This window comes from Scyliorhinus torazame, chromosome 3 (genome assembly GCF_047496885.1).
Source record: "Scyliorhinus torazame isolate Kashiwa2021f chromosome 3, sScyTor2.1, whole genome shotgun sequence".
Lineage (NCBI taxonomy): Eukaryota > Metazoa > Chordata > Chondrichthyes > Carcharhiniformes > Scyliorhinidae > Scyliorhinus > Scyliorhinus torazame.
The window spans coordinates 217871248-217887218 of NC_092709.1; the positions used below are offsets into that span (position 1 = coordinate 217871248).

General features: G+C 46.4%; 1 protein-coding gene across 8 annotated transcripts in view; it reads left to right on the forward strand.

The window, feature by feature from the left end:
* pcm1 (pericentriolar material 1) overlaps positions 1-15971 on the forward strand; it is a 313048-nt gene that overhangs the window by 207544 nt on the left and 89533 nt on the right. For all 8 annotated transcript variants that reach the window (XM_072496879.1, XM_072496880.1, XM_072496881.1 and 5 more), the window contains 3 exons: positions 1017-1073; positions 4047-4219; positions 4302-4436. In XM_072496879.1, the coding sequence (XP_072352980.1) occupies positions 1017-1073; positions 4047-4219; positions 4302-4436 (365 nt within the window). The remainder of the gene's footprint in view (positions 1-1016; positions 1074-4046; positions 4220-4301; positions 4437-15971) is intronic.

Consider the following 15971-nt stretch of genomic DNA (forward strand, 5'->3'; position numbering starts at 1 on the left):
ATATTAACAACTCCATAGACAGTCCCATGTCCACTACCTTAGTCACCTTTTCAAAAATTTAAATGAGGTTTGTGAGGCATGCCCGACCTGCCATGAATTCATGCTAGATCTCCCTGATTAACTCAGCATTTCTGGCTGAAAGTTGTTGTAATAACTTGAGGTTATAACGTTTAAAGAGCACAGATCTGCAGTTAGTAAATAGCAACTTGGAGTAAATATATCAAATTGAGAGAGTATTCAATTTTGCCGGTTTTCTTTAATTCAATAGTTTGAAGTTGAGTCTGTCACTGGCTACTGTCATCGAATAGGGCTGTTGTGCCAGTGTACTGTTCTTGAATTTGTCTGCCTGGATTATCCCACTATTCCATTAAAGAGGATACAATGCTTTGTTGTGAAGATTCTGCAACATGAAATTATTTGCCTTTTGTTTGTTCCTGTTCAAGTATTTAAATTTTTAAAAAAATTTAGAGTACCCAATTCTTTTTTTTCCAATTAAGCGTGGCCAATCCACCTACCATGCACATCTTTTTGGGTTGTGGGGGTGAGACCCACGCAGACACAAGGAGACAGTGACACGGGGCCACAATCGAACCCGGGTCCTCGGCGCTGTGAGGCAGCAGTGCTAATCACTGCGCCACCTTGCTGCCTGAGGTATTTTTATTAATTAAGCTGTTTTTATGCAAAGGAAATGTGTAGTCATTGATATAATGGCACTAAATGCGTATTAATACTGGTACACTTTGTGAGAAGTATTTCACCACATCTTAAGTTCATTTAAAAGCTGTTATTTACTTCAGAAGTGCTTTGCTGCTGTTGCATTATTTTCATAATGAGCATTAAAGAGACCCATTTTGTTATTGTGTGTCCATACAATATTTCTAGCTTTTTTCTTAAGGCTTTGTTTCTCACTTTTAACTACTTCCTGTAGATAATTTTTCCACTCCAATACAGTGGTGAGTACTAATTTCAATCTGTCTCTGCCCCCCCCCCCCCCCCCCCCCCGCCCCAACCTACAGCACATACTGGAGGAGCTCCACTTGAATTGAACAGAAATGCATGTAGTGAAGCACCAGGTAATATATTGAACTTTTAATCAAATAACTGGGAAAAAAAGTTATTTTTGAACTTTCATTTTGAGCTGTGCTCTGTTGTGTTGTTTTTCTATTTTTTCTTAATTTACCGTCTCTAATTATACTTAATGAATTGAAGTCCAGTTGTTTTGTAACTGGGGTTTTCTCTGCAATTCAGATACATTTAAACATTTTCAAAAATTAGTCTGATTTTAAATGGATTTCTAAGTTTGCTGGAGGAAGCAACAGGAATTCGCTGTGACACCAAAGATCATTATAAGTGCTTGAGATAGGGATCTCACCAGAAATCCAATATTTACTTCCCATACCCAGTTGCTTTTGGAAAGGTAGTGATGAACTGCTATCTTCAACTGCTGCAGCCCATGTAGTACTCCCACAGTCAGAGGATTTACAGTGCAGAAGGAGGCCATTCAGCCCATCGAGTCTGCATCAGCCCTAAGAAACAGCACCCTACTTAAGCCCATGTCTCCACCTTAACCCAACTAAATTCTTCGACACAAAGGGCAATTTAGCATGGCTAATCCACCTAACCTGCACACCTCTGGACATTACAAACAGCAAGGGACCCAACATCAATCACTAAGGTACACCACTGGACATAGGCTTCCAGTTAAACAGAAAAACAATCTTCGACCATCACCCTCTGCCTCCTGCCACTAAGCCAATTTTGGATCCAATTTGCAAATTCCACAAGTTGCGAAAGGCATGCTTGTTAGGTGAATTGGACATTCTGAATTCTCCCTCAGTGTACCCAAATGGGCACCGTAGTATAGATCATAGAATTTACAGTGCAGAAGGAGGCCACTCAGCCCTTGCAAAGAGCACCCTAGGCCTCCACCTTGTCCCCGTAACCCAATAACCCCACCTAACCTTTTGGAAACTAAGGGGCAATTTAGCATGGCCAATCCACCTAACCTGCACATCCCTGGACTATGGGAGGAAACCAGAGTATCCAGAGTAAACCCACGCAGACACAGGGAGAAAGTGCAAACTCCACAGTCACCCGAGGCTGAAATTGAACCTGGCACCCTGGAGCTAGAAGGCAGCAGTGATAACCACTGTGCCACCATGCCATCCTGCCGCCCTGTAGTGTAGCAACTAGGGGATTTTCACAGCAACCTCATTGCAGTGCCAATGTAAGCCTATCTGTGACACCAATAAAGACCATTAAATTTCCGTGAACCCAGGGGCTCTTAACCTTGGTAAAAAATAAATATTTTCATTGAACATTTTTTAATGAATGCAGAATTAAAACAACTTGTCCTCAAACAACACAGTAACTCTCCCGCCCCCACAGTTGATGGTGATAGCTCTTTAAAAAACAGAAGGAAAGGTTACCCAGCTTTTATAAAACCCCTCCATTGCACCCTTTAATGTGTTCTTAATATCCTCAAGATGTGAAAACTCCAAAGAGCCTCAGCCATACCGAGGCATTGGGTGGAGAAGCTGACCCCCAATAGCATCTGCCTGAGAGCGATCAGCGAGGTGAAAGCAAAGACATCCGCCCCGCACCCATCAGCAGCTCCAGCAAGTCTGACACCCCAAATTTGGCCACCAGGGGACTGGGCTCCAATTCCAGTTGTAGAATAGCCGACATAATGCTGAAGGAAATCCAAAACCTCACCAGTTCAGGACATGCCCACGTGCACGTGATTTGCCGGGCCCCTCCTACAACGCTCCCACTCATCTTCCAACCTCAAACAACCGACTCATCCTCGCGCCAGTTAAGTGCGCCCGGTGCACCACCTTCAACTATATCAGACCCAATCTCGTGCACGGCAAAGAGGCACTCACCATATGCAAGGCCTCACATCACACCTCCTCATCTAATTCCACCCCCAACTCCTCCTCCCACTTGGCATTAGACCCCACCAGCGATGCAGTATCCTCTGCCATTGTTTGGTTATTTACAGCACAGGAGGAGGCCATATGGCCCATCACGTCTGCACCGGCTCCCAAAAGAGGTACCTAGCTCGTTCCATTCCTCAGCCCCATCTCCGTAGCACTCTTAAATTAATCACTTTCAAATATATATATCCAGTTCTCTTTTGAACCTCTGATGGAATCCACCTCCATCACGCTCCCAGGCAGTGCATTCCAAATGCCAACAACTCTGAGGAAAGAACTTTCTCCTCATCACACTCCTAGCTCTCTTGCTGACCATTTTGAAATTGTGACCCCCTAGCCACCGACCTACCCTCCAGTGGAAACAGAATATCCTTCTTTACCCTGTCAAAATTGTTCATAATTTTGAACACCTCGTTAAGGTCATCTTTTAATCTTCTCTGCCCCAAAGAGAACAAGCCAATTTCCCAATCTTTCCTTGTATCTAAAATTCCTCATTCCTGGTATCATTCGAAAAATCCCCTCTGCACTCTCTCCAGGGCTTCAACATCGTTCCTTAAATACGGTGCCCAGAACTGAACACACTACTCCAAATGTGGTCCAATGATTTGTGCTGTTCAAGTGGGAAGTTCTCAGGTTTTGACTCAACACATTGAAGGAACAGCAATTATAACACCAATGACTTGCATTTATATGGTACCTTTAAAATAGTAAAACATCGCAGGGCATGTCACAAGACCATTATCAAACTAAATTTGACACCAAGCCACATGTTATTAAGACAGAGGAGCAAAAATTTAGTCAAAGAGGTAGGTTTTAAGAAACATCTTGAAGGAGGACAAAGAAGGAATTCCAGATCTTCTGGCCTGCTAGCTGAAACAATGGCTGCTAATGATGGAGCAATATCCGGGTGCTCAACAGGCCAGGATTGAATAAGCATTCAATGATGAAATATACTTGATAAAACTGCAAAACATTTGCTGACCTTTTAATGTTCCTAAATTTGAACGAGAAAGTTAACTGGAGAATTAACATCACTATTTCATGATCAGTTTTTTTAACGTTATTGCCTGCTGCAAAGTTATTTAAGTTTTCTTCTGTCTGTTACAGAAACTGGGAGTGACTTTTCACTCTTTGAAGCTCTACGTGATAATATCTATTCTGAGGTGGCAACTTTAATTTCTCAGAATGAATCGCGACCCCATTTTCTCATTGAACTTTTCCATGAGCTCCAGTTGCTTAACACTGATTACCTTCGGCAGCGTGCTCTTTATGCTTTACAGGTACTGGACATGTAAATAACGAATCATATATCAAGAATCTGTTACTTTATCCTCTTTTTAAAAACATTATTTTGAATTCCAGGACATAGTAACAAGACATCTTTCAGAGAAGAGCTGTAAAGAGGTTGAGCACTCTTTATCACGGAATTCTGCTGTATGGATGACATGTAATTCAGAACTGACTCCGAGTGAAAGCCTGGCTACAAGTGACGATGAGGTGCGTATTTTAATGAGATGCTAAACCCACCTTGCAAGGTTTGATAAAGTTGGACATCATCCTTGGAATTCAGAAATTCTGTGTTGCCTTAAAGAAATCAAAATCTGAATGTGCTAATGTAGTTTTACTCTTGGTGCTAGTATATTATTTCTCCCAGAATTTCATCTTTTAACTGATATGTGTAAGAGCCAATCTGTATTTATATTGAAATCAAGACTTTGTCGCTGCTCTGGCTCTTGATGTGTGGGTCTTGCATAGCTGGTGACGGCCACAAAGTATACCTGCCAGGTTCACTGAACCAGCTCCAATGAAGATTTGTCAGAAAATTCATGGAATGTTTTGCATTTACCTGAACTAAGGTGGAAGGCTAACATATAGAAGGTTAACTTCTTCCATCGGGCAGGAGATACAAAAGTCTGAGAGCATGCACGAACAGACTCAAAAACAGCTTCTTCCCCGCTGTTACCAGACTCCTAAACGACTCTCTTATGGACTGACCTCATTAACAATGCACCCCTGTATGCTTCACCCGATGCCGGTGTTATGTAGTTACATTGTGTACCTTGTGTTGCCCTATTAAGTGTTTTCTTTTATTTTCATGTACTTCATGATCTGTTGAGCTGCTCGCAGAAAAATACTTTTCACTGTACCTCGGTACACATGACAATAAACAAATCCAAATATATGGCAGCATGGGGGCAGCACGGTAGCATTGTGGATAGCACAATTGCTTCACAGCTCGAGGATCCCAGGTTCGATTCCGGCTTGGGTCACTGTCTGTGCGGAGTCTGCACATCCTCCCCGTGTGTGCGTGGGTTTCCTCCGGGTGCTCCGGTTTCCTCCCAGTCCAAAGATGTGCAGGTTAGGTGGATTGGCCATGTTAAATTGCCCTTAGTGTCCACAATTGCCCTTAGTGTTGGGTGGGGTTATGGGGATAGGGTGGAGATGTTGACCTTGGGTAGGGTGCTCTTTCCAAGAGCCGGTGCAGACTCAATGGGCCGAATGGCCTCCTTCTGCACTGTAAATTCTATGATATGGCTCTATGATATGGCTATTCTGACAAACGTATCGCAGGAAACCTTTTACTCGGAGTGGTAAAAATGTGGAACCCACTGCCACAGAGAAGTTTTTATTTATTTATTATTTCATGGGGTGTGGGCGTCGCTGGCAAGGCCAGCATTTGTTGCCCATTCCTAATTGCCTTTGAACTGAGTGGCTTGCCGTGCCATAATCGGCCAAACCAGGCAAGGATGGAAGATTTCCTTCATTCAAGGACATTATTGAACCAATGGGTTTTCATGATAATTGACTTTAGTTTCATGGTCACCTTTACTGAGACCAGCTTTATATTCCAGATTTATTAATTGAATTCAAATTCTACCAACTGCCATGGTGGGATTTGAACCCTTCGTCTTCAAGACATGGGCCTCTGGCTTGCTAATCCAGTGACTTACTATAATAACACCACCTCCCCAAGTTGGTTGAAACGAATAGCATAAATGCATTAAGGGGAACCTGGAGAAGTGTATGAAGGAGAAGGGAATTGAGAGTTACAATGACAAATTTAAATGAGGAAAATTGGGAAGAAACTTGAATGCATCAAGGACTATTTGGGCTGAAATGCCTGTTGTGCTGTATATCCTATGTAATCCTATGTAAATTAGAAAAGCATTGCAGAAATTATGCCTCCGTGGCAAAATTATTTTTGCATTACGAAATAATTAAATATTCAGAATTGTTAATGTTGCAGAACATAAACTCATGAACAGTCAGATACAAGAATTTTGGCTCACCAATGGAGGCTCCCTGGTATAATCTTTTTTATTTTAAATAAGAATTTAGAGTGCCCAATTCATTTTTTACAATTAAGGGGCAATTTAGCGTAGCCAATCCACCTACTCTGCACATTTTTGGGTTGTGGGGGTGAAACCCACACAAACACTGGGAGAATGTGCAAACTCCACACGGACAGTAACCCAGAGCCGGGATCGAACCTGGGACCTCGGTACTGTGAGGCCACAGTGCTAACCCACCGTGCTGCCCCTGGTATAATCTTTAACTAGCTAATTCATAGGATCTGTGTTCAATACTCACTTCCTAGGAGAATAAGGAAAAAATTGACAAGAAACAGATTTGAAACTGAGGGTAAGCAAGTAATCACAGGATGGGAAAAGGGAAATGGATGTTTTAAAAAATAGAACTACTCGCATTATGCAGCACCTTCAAGTGATTAACACATCCCAAGCATACTTCCTTCATGAAAGCATCATTAAGTAAAATGTGACAGAATTTGACAGTCTACAAGAAGAGACATTTAGACGGTGAGTTATAAAGAGTGCCCTCATAAATGAAAGAGACTCAAATTCAGGGTGGAAAGTACAGAGCTGAGGGCCTCGACAGCTTCCAGTGATGCAACTCTTATTGGTGAAATGCAGAAGAGCCTAAAATTTACGGAACACCGAGATCTTGTTGAATTATAGGAATGGAGGAGTCTGTAGACAGGGAGAGCTAAGACAGATACAAGAATGAGGATTTTTAAATCAAGGTAGTGTCGGATTGCAGGGATGCACACATTGCATTTTATGAGAGAACATAGACAACAGAGTTTTCAATGATAATTTTATGGAACGTGAGAGGCATGTTGTTGAACTTGAGTCTCGAGATAACTTAAAGGGCTAAGATTTTGAGAGACAGATGAGCTGAGACGGGTTGGACATGGGCTATGTTACAGAGTTCGAAGTACACGGTTTTGATGATCTGTAGATGTGGTCGGAAACGACAAGGTTGTGTATGTTTTGGTTCTGCCTTAGACAGTGGCTAAGGAGAGGAATGGAGTAGGTGGCTGGGGAACAGAGTTTGCCCAATATTGAATTGCTCCTCAAGTACTGGGTGTCAAACAAGCAGTGTGACGAATCAGTAATGGTTGAGGATTCTAGGGAGGTGGTGATGAGTTAGAACTGGGTGTCATCAGTGTCCATGTGGTTCATGATGTATTTTCTGATAATTTTATTTCTGTGTCGCATGTATGGAGGGGGCACAAAGCTAATGGCATGAGAGCAAAAAGCGAAGCCGTAGCAGATGTTCTCGGGGGTGTGTTTGCTAGTGCAGTTGGGGAGGGTTTAAACTAATGTGGCAGGGGGATGGGAACCGATGTAGGAAGTCAGTGGGGACGGAAACAAAAGGCAGGAAGGGAGAGTGTGTAAAGCATGACCAGAGAAAGCAGGGCAGAGAGCAAGGAAAGTCTACATTAAACTGCATTTATTTCAATGCAAGGGGCCTGACGGGCAAAGCGGATGAACTCAGGGCATGGATGGGCACATGGGACTGGGATATTATAGCTATGACTGAAACATGGCTAAGGGAGGGGCAGGACTGGCAGCTCAATGTTCCGGGGTACAGATGCTATAGAAAGGCTAGAACAGGAGGTAAGAGAGGAGGGGGAGTGGCATTTATGATTAGGGAGAACATCACGGCAGTACTTATAGGGGATATATCCGAGGGTTCGCTCACTGAGTCTATATGGGTGGAACTGAAAAATAAGAAGGGAGAGATCACCTTGATAGGACTGTACTACAGGCCCTCAAATAGTCAGCGGGAAATTGAGGAGCAAATATGTAAGGAGATTACAGATAGCTGCAAGAAAAATAAGGTGGTAATAGTAAGGGACTTTAACTTTCCCAACATTGACTGGGACAGCCATAGCATTAGGGGCTTGGATGGAGGGAAATTTGTGGAGTGTATTCAGGAGGAATTTCTCATTCAGTATGTGGATGGACCGACTAGAGAGGGGGCAAACCTTGACCTCGTCTTGGGAAATAAGGAAGGGCAAGTGACAGAAGTGTTAGTGTGGCATCATTTTGGGACAAGTGACCATAACTCCATTAGTTTTAAGATAGCTATGGAGAATGATAGGTCTGGCCCAAGAGTTAAAATTCTTAATTGGGGCAAGGCAAATTTTGATGGTATCAGACAGGAACTTTCAGAGGTAGATTGGGGGAGACTGTTGGCAGGCAAAGGGACGGCTGGTAAATGGGAGGCTTTTAAAAATGTGTTAACCAGGGTGCAAGGTAAGCACACTCCCTTTAGAGTGAAGGGCAAGGCTGGTAGAAGTAGGGAACCTTGGATGACTCGAGATATTGAGACTCTGGTCAAAAAGAAGAAGGAGGCATATGACGTACATGAACAACTGGGATCAAGTGGATCCCTTGAAGAGTATAGAGATTGTCGAAATAGAGTTAAGAGGGAAATCAGGAGGGCAAAAAGGGGACATGAAATTGCTTTGGCAAATAATGCAAAGGAGAATCCAAAGAGATTCTACAGATACATAAAGGGGAAAAGAGTAACTAGGGACAGAGTAGGGCCTCTTAAGGATCAACAAGGACATCTATGTGCAGAGCCACAAGAGTTGGGTGAGATCCTGAATGAATATTTCTCATCGGTATTCACGGTGGAGAAAGGCATGGATGTTAGGAAACTAAGGGAAATAAATAGTGATGTCTTGAGAAGTGTGCATATTACAGAGGAGGAGGTGCTGGAAGTCTTAAAGCGCATCAAGGTAGATAAATCCCCAGGACCTGATGAAATGTATCCCAGGATGTTGTGGGAGGCTAGGGAGGAAATTGCGGGTCCCCTAACAGAGATATTTGAATCATCGGCAGCCACAGGTGAGGTGCCTGAAGATTGGAGAGTGGCGAATGTTGTGCCCTTGTTTAAGAAGGGCAGCAGGGAAAAGCCTGGGAACTACAGACCGGTGAGCCTAACGTCTGTAGTAGGTAAGTTGCTAGAAGGTATTCTGAGAGACAGGATCTACAAGCATTTAGAGAGGCAAGGACTGATTCGGGGCAGTCAGCATGGCTTTGTGTGTGGAAAATCATGTCTCACAAATTTGATTGAGTTTTTTGAGGGGGTGACCAAGAAGGTAGATAAGGGCAGTGCAGTAGACGTTGTCTACATGGACTTTAGCAAAGCCTTTGACAAGGTACCGCATGGTAGGTTGTTGCAGAAGGTTAAAGCTCACGGGATCCAGGGTGAGGTTGCCAATTGGATTCAAAATTGGCTGGACGACAGAAGACAGAGGGTGGTTGTAGAGGGTTGTTTTTCAAACTGGAGGCCTGTGACCAGTGGTGTGCCTCAGGGATCGGTGCTGGGTCCACTGTTATTTGTGATTTATATTAATGATTTGGATGAGAATTTAGGAGGCATGGTTAGTAAGTTTGCAGATGACACCAAGATTGGTGGCACAGTGGATAGTGAAGAAGGTTATCTAGGATTGCAACGGGATCTTGATCAATTAGGCCAGTGGGCCGACGAATGGCAGATGGAGTTTAATTTAGATAAATGTGAGATGATGCATTTTGGCAGATCGAATCAGGCCAGGACCTACTCAGTTAATGGTATGGCGTTGGGGAGAGTTATAGAACAAGGAGATCTAGGAGTACAGGTTCATAGCTCCTTGAAGGTGGAGTCGCAGGTGGACAGGGTGGTGAAGAAGGCATTCGGCATACTTGGTTTCATTGGTCAGAACATTGAATACAGGAGTTGGGACGTCTTGTTGAAGTTGTACAAGACATTGGTACGGCCACACTTGGAATACTGTGTGCAGTTGTGGTCACCCTATTATAGAAAGGATATTATTAAACTAGAAAGAGGGCAGAAAAGATTTACTAGGATGTTACCGGGACTTGATGGTTTGAGTTATAAGGAGAGGCTGGATAGACTGGGACTTTTTTCCCTGGAGCGTAGGAGGCTTAGGGGTAATCTTATAGAGGTCTATAAAATAATGAGGGGCATAGATAAGGTAGATAGTCAACATCTTTTCCCAAAGGTAGGGGAGTCTAAAACTAGAGGGCATAGGTTTAAGGTGAGAGGGGAGAGATTCAGAAGGGCCCAGAGGGGCAATTTCTTCACTCAGAGGGTAGTGAGTGTCTGGAATGTGCTGCCAGAGGTAGTAGTAGAGGCGGGTACAATTGTGTCTTTTAAAAAGCATTTAGATAGTTACATGGGTAAGATGGGTATAGAGGGTTATGGGCCAAGTGCGGGCAACTGGGACTAGCTTAATGGTTAAAAACTGGGCGGCATGGACTGGTTGGGCCGAAGGGCCTGTTTCCATGCTGTAAACTTCTATGATTAGGAGTGGCACAGTGGTTAGCACTGCTGCCTCATTTCGTCGGGGACCCGGGTTCAATTCCAGCCTTGGGTGACTGTGTGGAGTTTGCGCATTCTTCCTGTGTCTGCGTGTGTTTCCTTTGGGTGTCCTGGTTTCCTCCCACAGTCCAAAGATGTGCAGGTTCGGTGGATTGGCCATGCTAAATTGCCCCTTAGTGTCCAGGGATGTGCAGGTTGGGATACGGGGTAGGGTGGGGTGGGCGGGGCAGTGAACCTGGGTAAAGTGCTCTTTCGGGGAGTCTGTGCAGCCTCAGTGGGTTGAATGGCCGGCCTCCTGCACTGCAGAGATTCTATGATTATTCTTTGCCTATGACTAGACATATGAGAATGGAGGGCTGTTCAACCCAGCTAGAAAATAAAGAAGAGACATTGGAGTATGCTTTTGTGGCAGCCAGGTCAAAGGCAATATACAGGTTAGGAAGGGTGATGAGAGAGAGTTTATCATGAACACAGTCACAAAGACAGTCACTTGTGACTTTTGGTAGGGTTGTTTCTAGTGCTGTGACATGATGGACGATTGATTGGCGAGCATCCAACATGGAATTGCAGAATTCATCAGCACAGATTTACGATGTAGTAACAAGCTCAAACATTTTGGAGAACAAGGGAAATTTGCGATGGTGCAATTAAAATAAAAGAAAAATGTGAAAAATTCAACAAGTAAAAAAGAAAGAACAGAAATTAAGGAGCCATCGGCATTAAAGGAATAGGGAAAGAGGTGAAAATGTATGTGAATAGAAGAAAATGTGGGAAACACAAACAAGATTATGGTTACAGACTTCCGGGTGCGGCGATGACCAGCTGAGTCGCACGTTTCGGCAGCTCCCGGTGGAACGGACTTTTGGGCTCTTAATAAGAGCCCCAACGGCAATTTTAACGGCTAAAAGTACTGTGCGGTGAACCAGAAGGGAATCCCCCCTGGATACGGATGAAAAAAGGAGAGGAAGGTGGCCGGATTGCGGTGGATCCTTTAGAGCAGCGGCAAGGAAGGCAAGCAAAAACCAAGATGGCTTCGGAAGGTGGCAGTTTAATATGGGGCCCTGAACAACATGAGTTTTTGAAACGCTGCGTGGAAGAACTCAAAAAGGAAATGAAGAAGGAGCTGTTGGCCCTGATATTACAGGCGATCGAAGGGCTAAAGGAGGAGCAAAAGACCCAGGAGCGGGAGCTTCGGGTCGTGAAGGCAAAGGCTGCCGAGAATGAGGACGACATACAGGGCCTGGTGGTGAAGACGGAGATGCACGAGGCACACCAGAAACGATGTGTGGAAAGGCTGGAGGCGCTGGAGAACAACGCGAGGAGGAACAACCTAAGGATTCTTGGTCTTCCTGAAGGTGCGGAGGGAGCGAACGTCGGGGCATATATGAGCACGATGCTGCACTCGTTAATGGGAGCGGAGGCCCCGGCGGGTCCGCTGGAGGTGGAGGGAGCATATCGAGTGATGGCGCGAGGACCGAGAGCAGGAGAAATTCCTAGAGCCATAGTGGTGAGATTCCTCCGTTTTAAGGATAGAGAGATGGTCCTTAGATGGGCAAAGAAAACTCGGAGCAGTAAGTGGGAGAACGTGGTGATCCGCGTATACCAAGACTGGAGTGCGGAGGTGGCGAGAAGGAGGGCGAGCTTTAATCGGGCCAAGGCGGTGCTTCACAAAAAGAAGATAAAATTCGGAATGCTGCAACCGGCAAGACTGTGGGTCACATATCAAGGGAGGCACCACTACTTTGAGATGGCGGATGAGGCGTAGACTTTTATCGTGGAAGAAAAATTGGAATGAGCGGGTTATTAAAAAAAGAACGTTTGAAACAAAGTGGTGGGGCGAAGAGGGGGGTAAAAAGGGGGGAAAGAGGAGTTTTATGTTATTAATCCTGCGATGTGGTAACTTTTCCCTCTTCCACAGGAGGTGGTGGGGGGAGGAAAGGAGGTGGAGGAGATGGGGCGTTGGCCATTGGGGGCGGGGCCAAGGGTTGAAGCGCGGGCTCGGTTCCCGCGCTATGATAATCATGGCGGGAACAGGGAAGCAGGAAGGAGGGGGCGTCGCACGGTGCGAGCCGAGGTCACGGGGGGAAGCCGAGGTCGGCCAGAGTTTGCTGACTTCTGGGAGCAACATGGGGGGTGTAACTACGCTAGTGGGGGATCTAGCGGGGGGGGTGGGAGGGGGGAATTATTGGGCTGCTGCTGCTGGGGAGAGGGGGGAGCTGGCATGGGGTGGGATGGGCGGGGGGGCACCGCCTGGGGGGGACACAGCTGCGTGGGAACCGGGTGAGGAGCTGGAAAAAGGGGATGGCTAATCGACAAGGGGGGGGGTAAAAAGCCCCCCAACCCGGCTGATCACGTGGAACGTGAGAGGGCTGAACGGGCCGATAAAGAGGGCACGGGTACTCGCACACCTTAAGAAACTTAACCACGTCTGCCTTATGTTACAGGAAACGCACTTGAAACTGATAGACCAGGTGAGACTACGCAAAGGTTGGGTGGGGCAGGTGTTCCATTCGGGGCTAGATGCGAAAAACAGGGGGGTGGCTATATTGGTGGGGAAGCGGGTAATGTTTGAGGCAAAGACTATAGTGGCGGATAGCGGGGGCAGATACGTGATGGTGAGTGGCAAACTACAGGGGGAGACGGTGGTTTTGGTAAACGTATATGCCCCGAACTGGGATGATGCCAATTTTATGAGGCGTATGCTAGGACGCATCCCGGACCTAGAGGTGGGAAAGTTGGTAATGGGGGGAGATTTCAATACGGTGTTGGAACCAGGGCTGGACAGGTCGAGGTCCAGGACTGGAAGGAGGCCAGCAGCAGCCAAATGCTTAAAGATTTTATGGAGCAGATGGGAGGAGTAGACCCGTGGAGATTTAGCAGACCTAGGAGTAAGGAGTTTTCGGTTTTCTCCTATGTCCACAAAGTCTATTCGCGAATAGACTTTTTTGTTTTGGGAAGGGCGTTGATCCCGAAGGTGAGGGGAACGGAGTATACGGCTATAGCCATTTCGGATCACGCTCCACATTGGGTGGACTTGGAGATAGGGGAGGAAACAGAAGGGCGCCCACCCTGGAGAATGGACATGGGACTAATGGCAGATGAGGGGGTGTGTCTAAGGGTGAGGGGGTGCATTGAAAAGTACTTGGAACTCAATGATAATGGGGAGTCCAGGTGGGAGTGGTCTGGGAGGCGCTGAAGGCAGTGGTTAGAGGGGAGCTGATATCAATAAGGGCACATAAAGGAAAGCAGGAGAGTAGGGAACGGGAGCGGTTGCTGCAAGAACTTCTGAGGGTGGATAGGCAATATGCGGAGGCACCGGAGGAGGGACTGTACAGGGAAAGGCAAAGGCTACATGTAGAATTTGACTTGCTGACAACGGGTACTGCAGAGGCACAGTGGAGGAAGGCACAGGGTGTACAGTACAGTACGAGCAGGTTGCTGGCCCACCAATTGAGGAAAAGGGGAGCAGCGAGGGAAATAGTGGGAGTGAGGGATGAGGAAGGAGAGATGGAGCGGGGAGCGGAGAGAATGAATGGAGTGTTCAAGGCATTTTATAAAAAATTATACGAAGCTCAACCCCCGGATGGGAGCGAGAGCATGATGGGCTTTCTGGACCGGCTGGAATTTCCCAAGGTGGAGGAGCAGGAAAGGGTGGGACTGGGAGCACAGATTGAAATAGAGGAAGTAGTGAAAGGAATTATGAGCATGCAGGCGGGGAAGCTCCAGGACCGAATGGATTCCCAGTTGAATTTTACAGGAAATATGTGTACTTGCTCGCCCCGCTACTGATGAGGACCTTTAATGAGGCAAAGGAAAGGGGACAGCTGCCCCCGACTATGTCTGAGGCAACGATATCGCATCTCCTAAAGAAGGAAAAGGACCCGCTGCAATGCGGGTCCTATAGACCTATTTCCCTCCTAAATGTAGACGCTAAGATTCTGGCCAAGGTAATGGCAATGAGGATAGAGGATTGTGTCCTGAGGGTGGTCCATGAGGACCAAACTGGGTTTGTGAAGGGGAGACAGCTGAATACGAATATACGGAGGCTGCTAGGGGTAATGATGATGCCCCCACCAGAGGGAGAAGCGGAGATAGTGGTGGCAATGGATGCCGAGAAAGCATTTGATAGAGTGGAGTGGGATTATCTGTGGGAGGTGCTGAGGAGATTTGGTTTTGGAGATGAGTATGTTGGATGGGTGCAGCTGTTGTTTAGGGCCCCAGTGGCGAGTGTGGTCACGAATGGACGGGGATCTGCATACTTTCGGCTCCATAGAGGGACAAGGCAGGGATGCCCTCTGTCCCCATTATTGTTTGCACTGGCGATTGAGCCCCTGGCAATAGCATTGAGGGGTTCCAAGAAGTGGAGGGGAGTACTTCGAGGAGGAGAAGAACACTGGGTATCTCTGTATGCGGATGATTTGTTGTTATACGTAGCGGACCCGGCGGAGGGGATGCCAGAGATAATGCGGACACTTCGGGAGTTTGGAGAATTCTCAGGATATAAACGGAACATGGGAAAAGTGAGTTGTTTGTGGTGCATCCAGGGGAGCAGAGCAGAGAAATAGGGGACTTTCCGCTGAGGAAGGTAACAAGGGACTTTCGTTACTTGGGGATCCAGATAGCCAAGAATTGGGGTACATTGCATAGGTTAAATTTAACGCGATTGGTGGAACAAATGGAGGAGGACTTCAAGAGATGGGACATGGTATCCCTGTCACTGGCAGGGAGGGTGCAGGCGGTTAAAATGGTAGTCCTCCCGAGATTCCTCTGTGTTTCAGTGACTCCCGGTGGTGATCACGAAGGCTTTTTTCAAAAGGATCGAAAAGAGTATCATGAGTTTTGTGTGGGCCGGGAAGACCCCGAGAGTGAGGAAGGGATTTTTACAGCGTAGTAGGGATAGGGGGGTGCTGGCACTACTGAGCCTAAGTGAGTACTACTGGGCCGCCAATATCTCAATGATGAGTAAGTGGATGGGAGAAGAGGAGGGAGCGGCGTGGAAGAGATTGGAGAGGGCGTCCTGTAGGGGGACTAGCCTACAAGCTATGGTGACGGCCCCATTGCCGTTCTCACCGAAGAAATACACCACAAGCCCGGTGGTGGTGGCGACTTTGAAAATTTGGGGACAGTGGAGACGACATAGGGGAAAGACGGGAGCCTTGGTGGGGTCCCCGATAAGAAATAACCATAGGTTTGCCCCGGGGAGAATGGACGGGGGATTTGGAATATGTCAAAGAGCAGGAGTAACGCAACTGAAAGATCTGTTTGTGGATGGGAAGTTCGCAAGTCTGGGAGCGCTGACCGAGAAATATGGGTTGCCCCAAGGGAATGCATTCCGGTATATGCAACTGAGGGCTTTTGCGAGGCAACAGGTGAGGAATTCCCGCAGCTTCC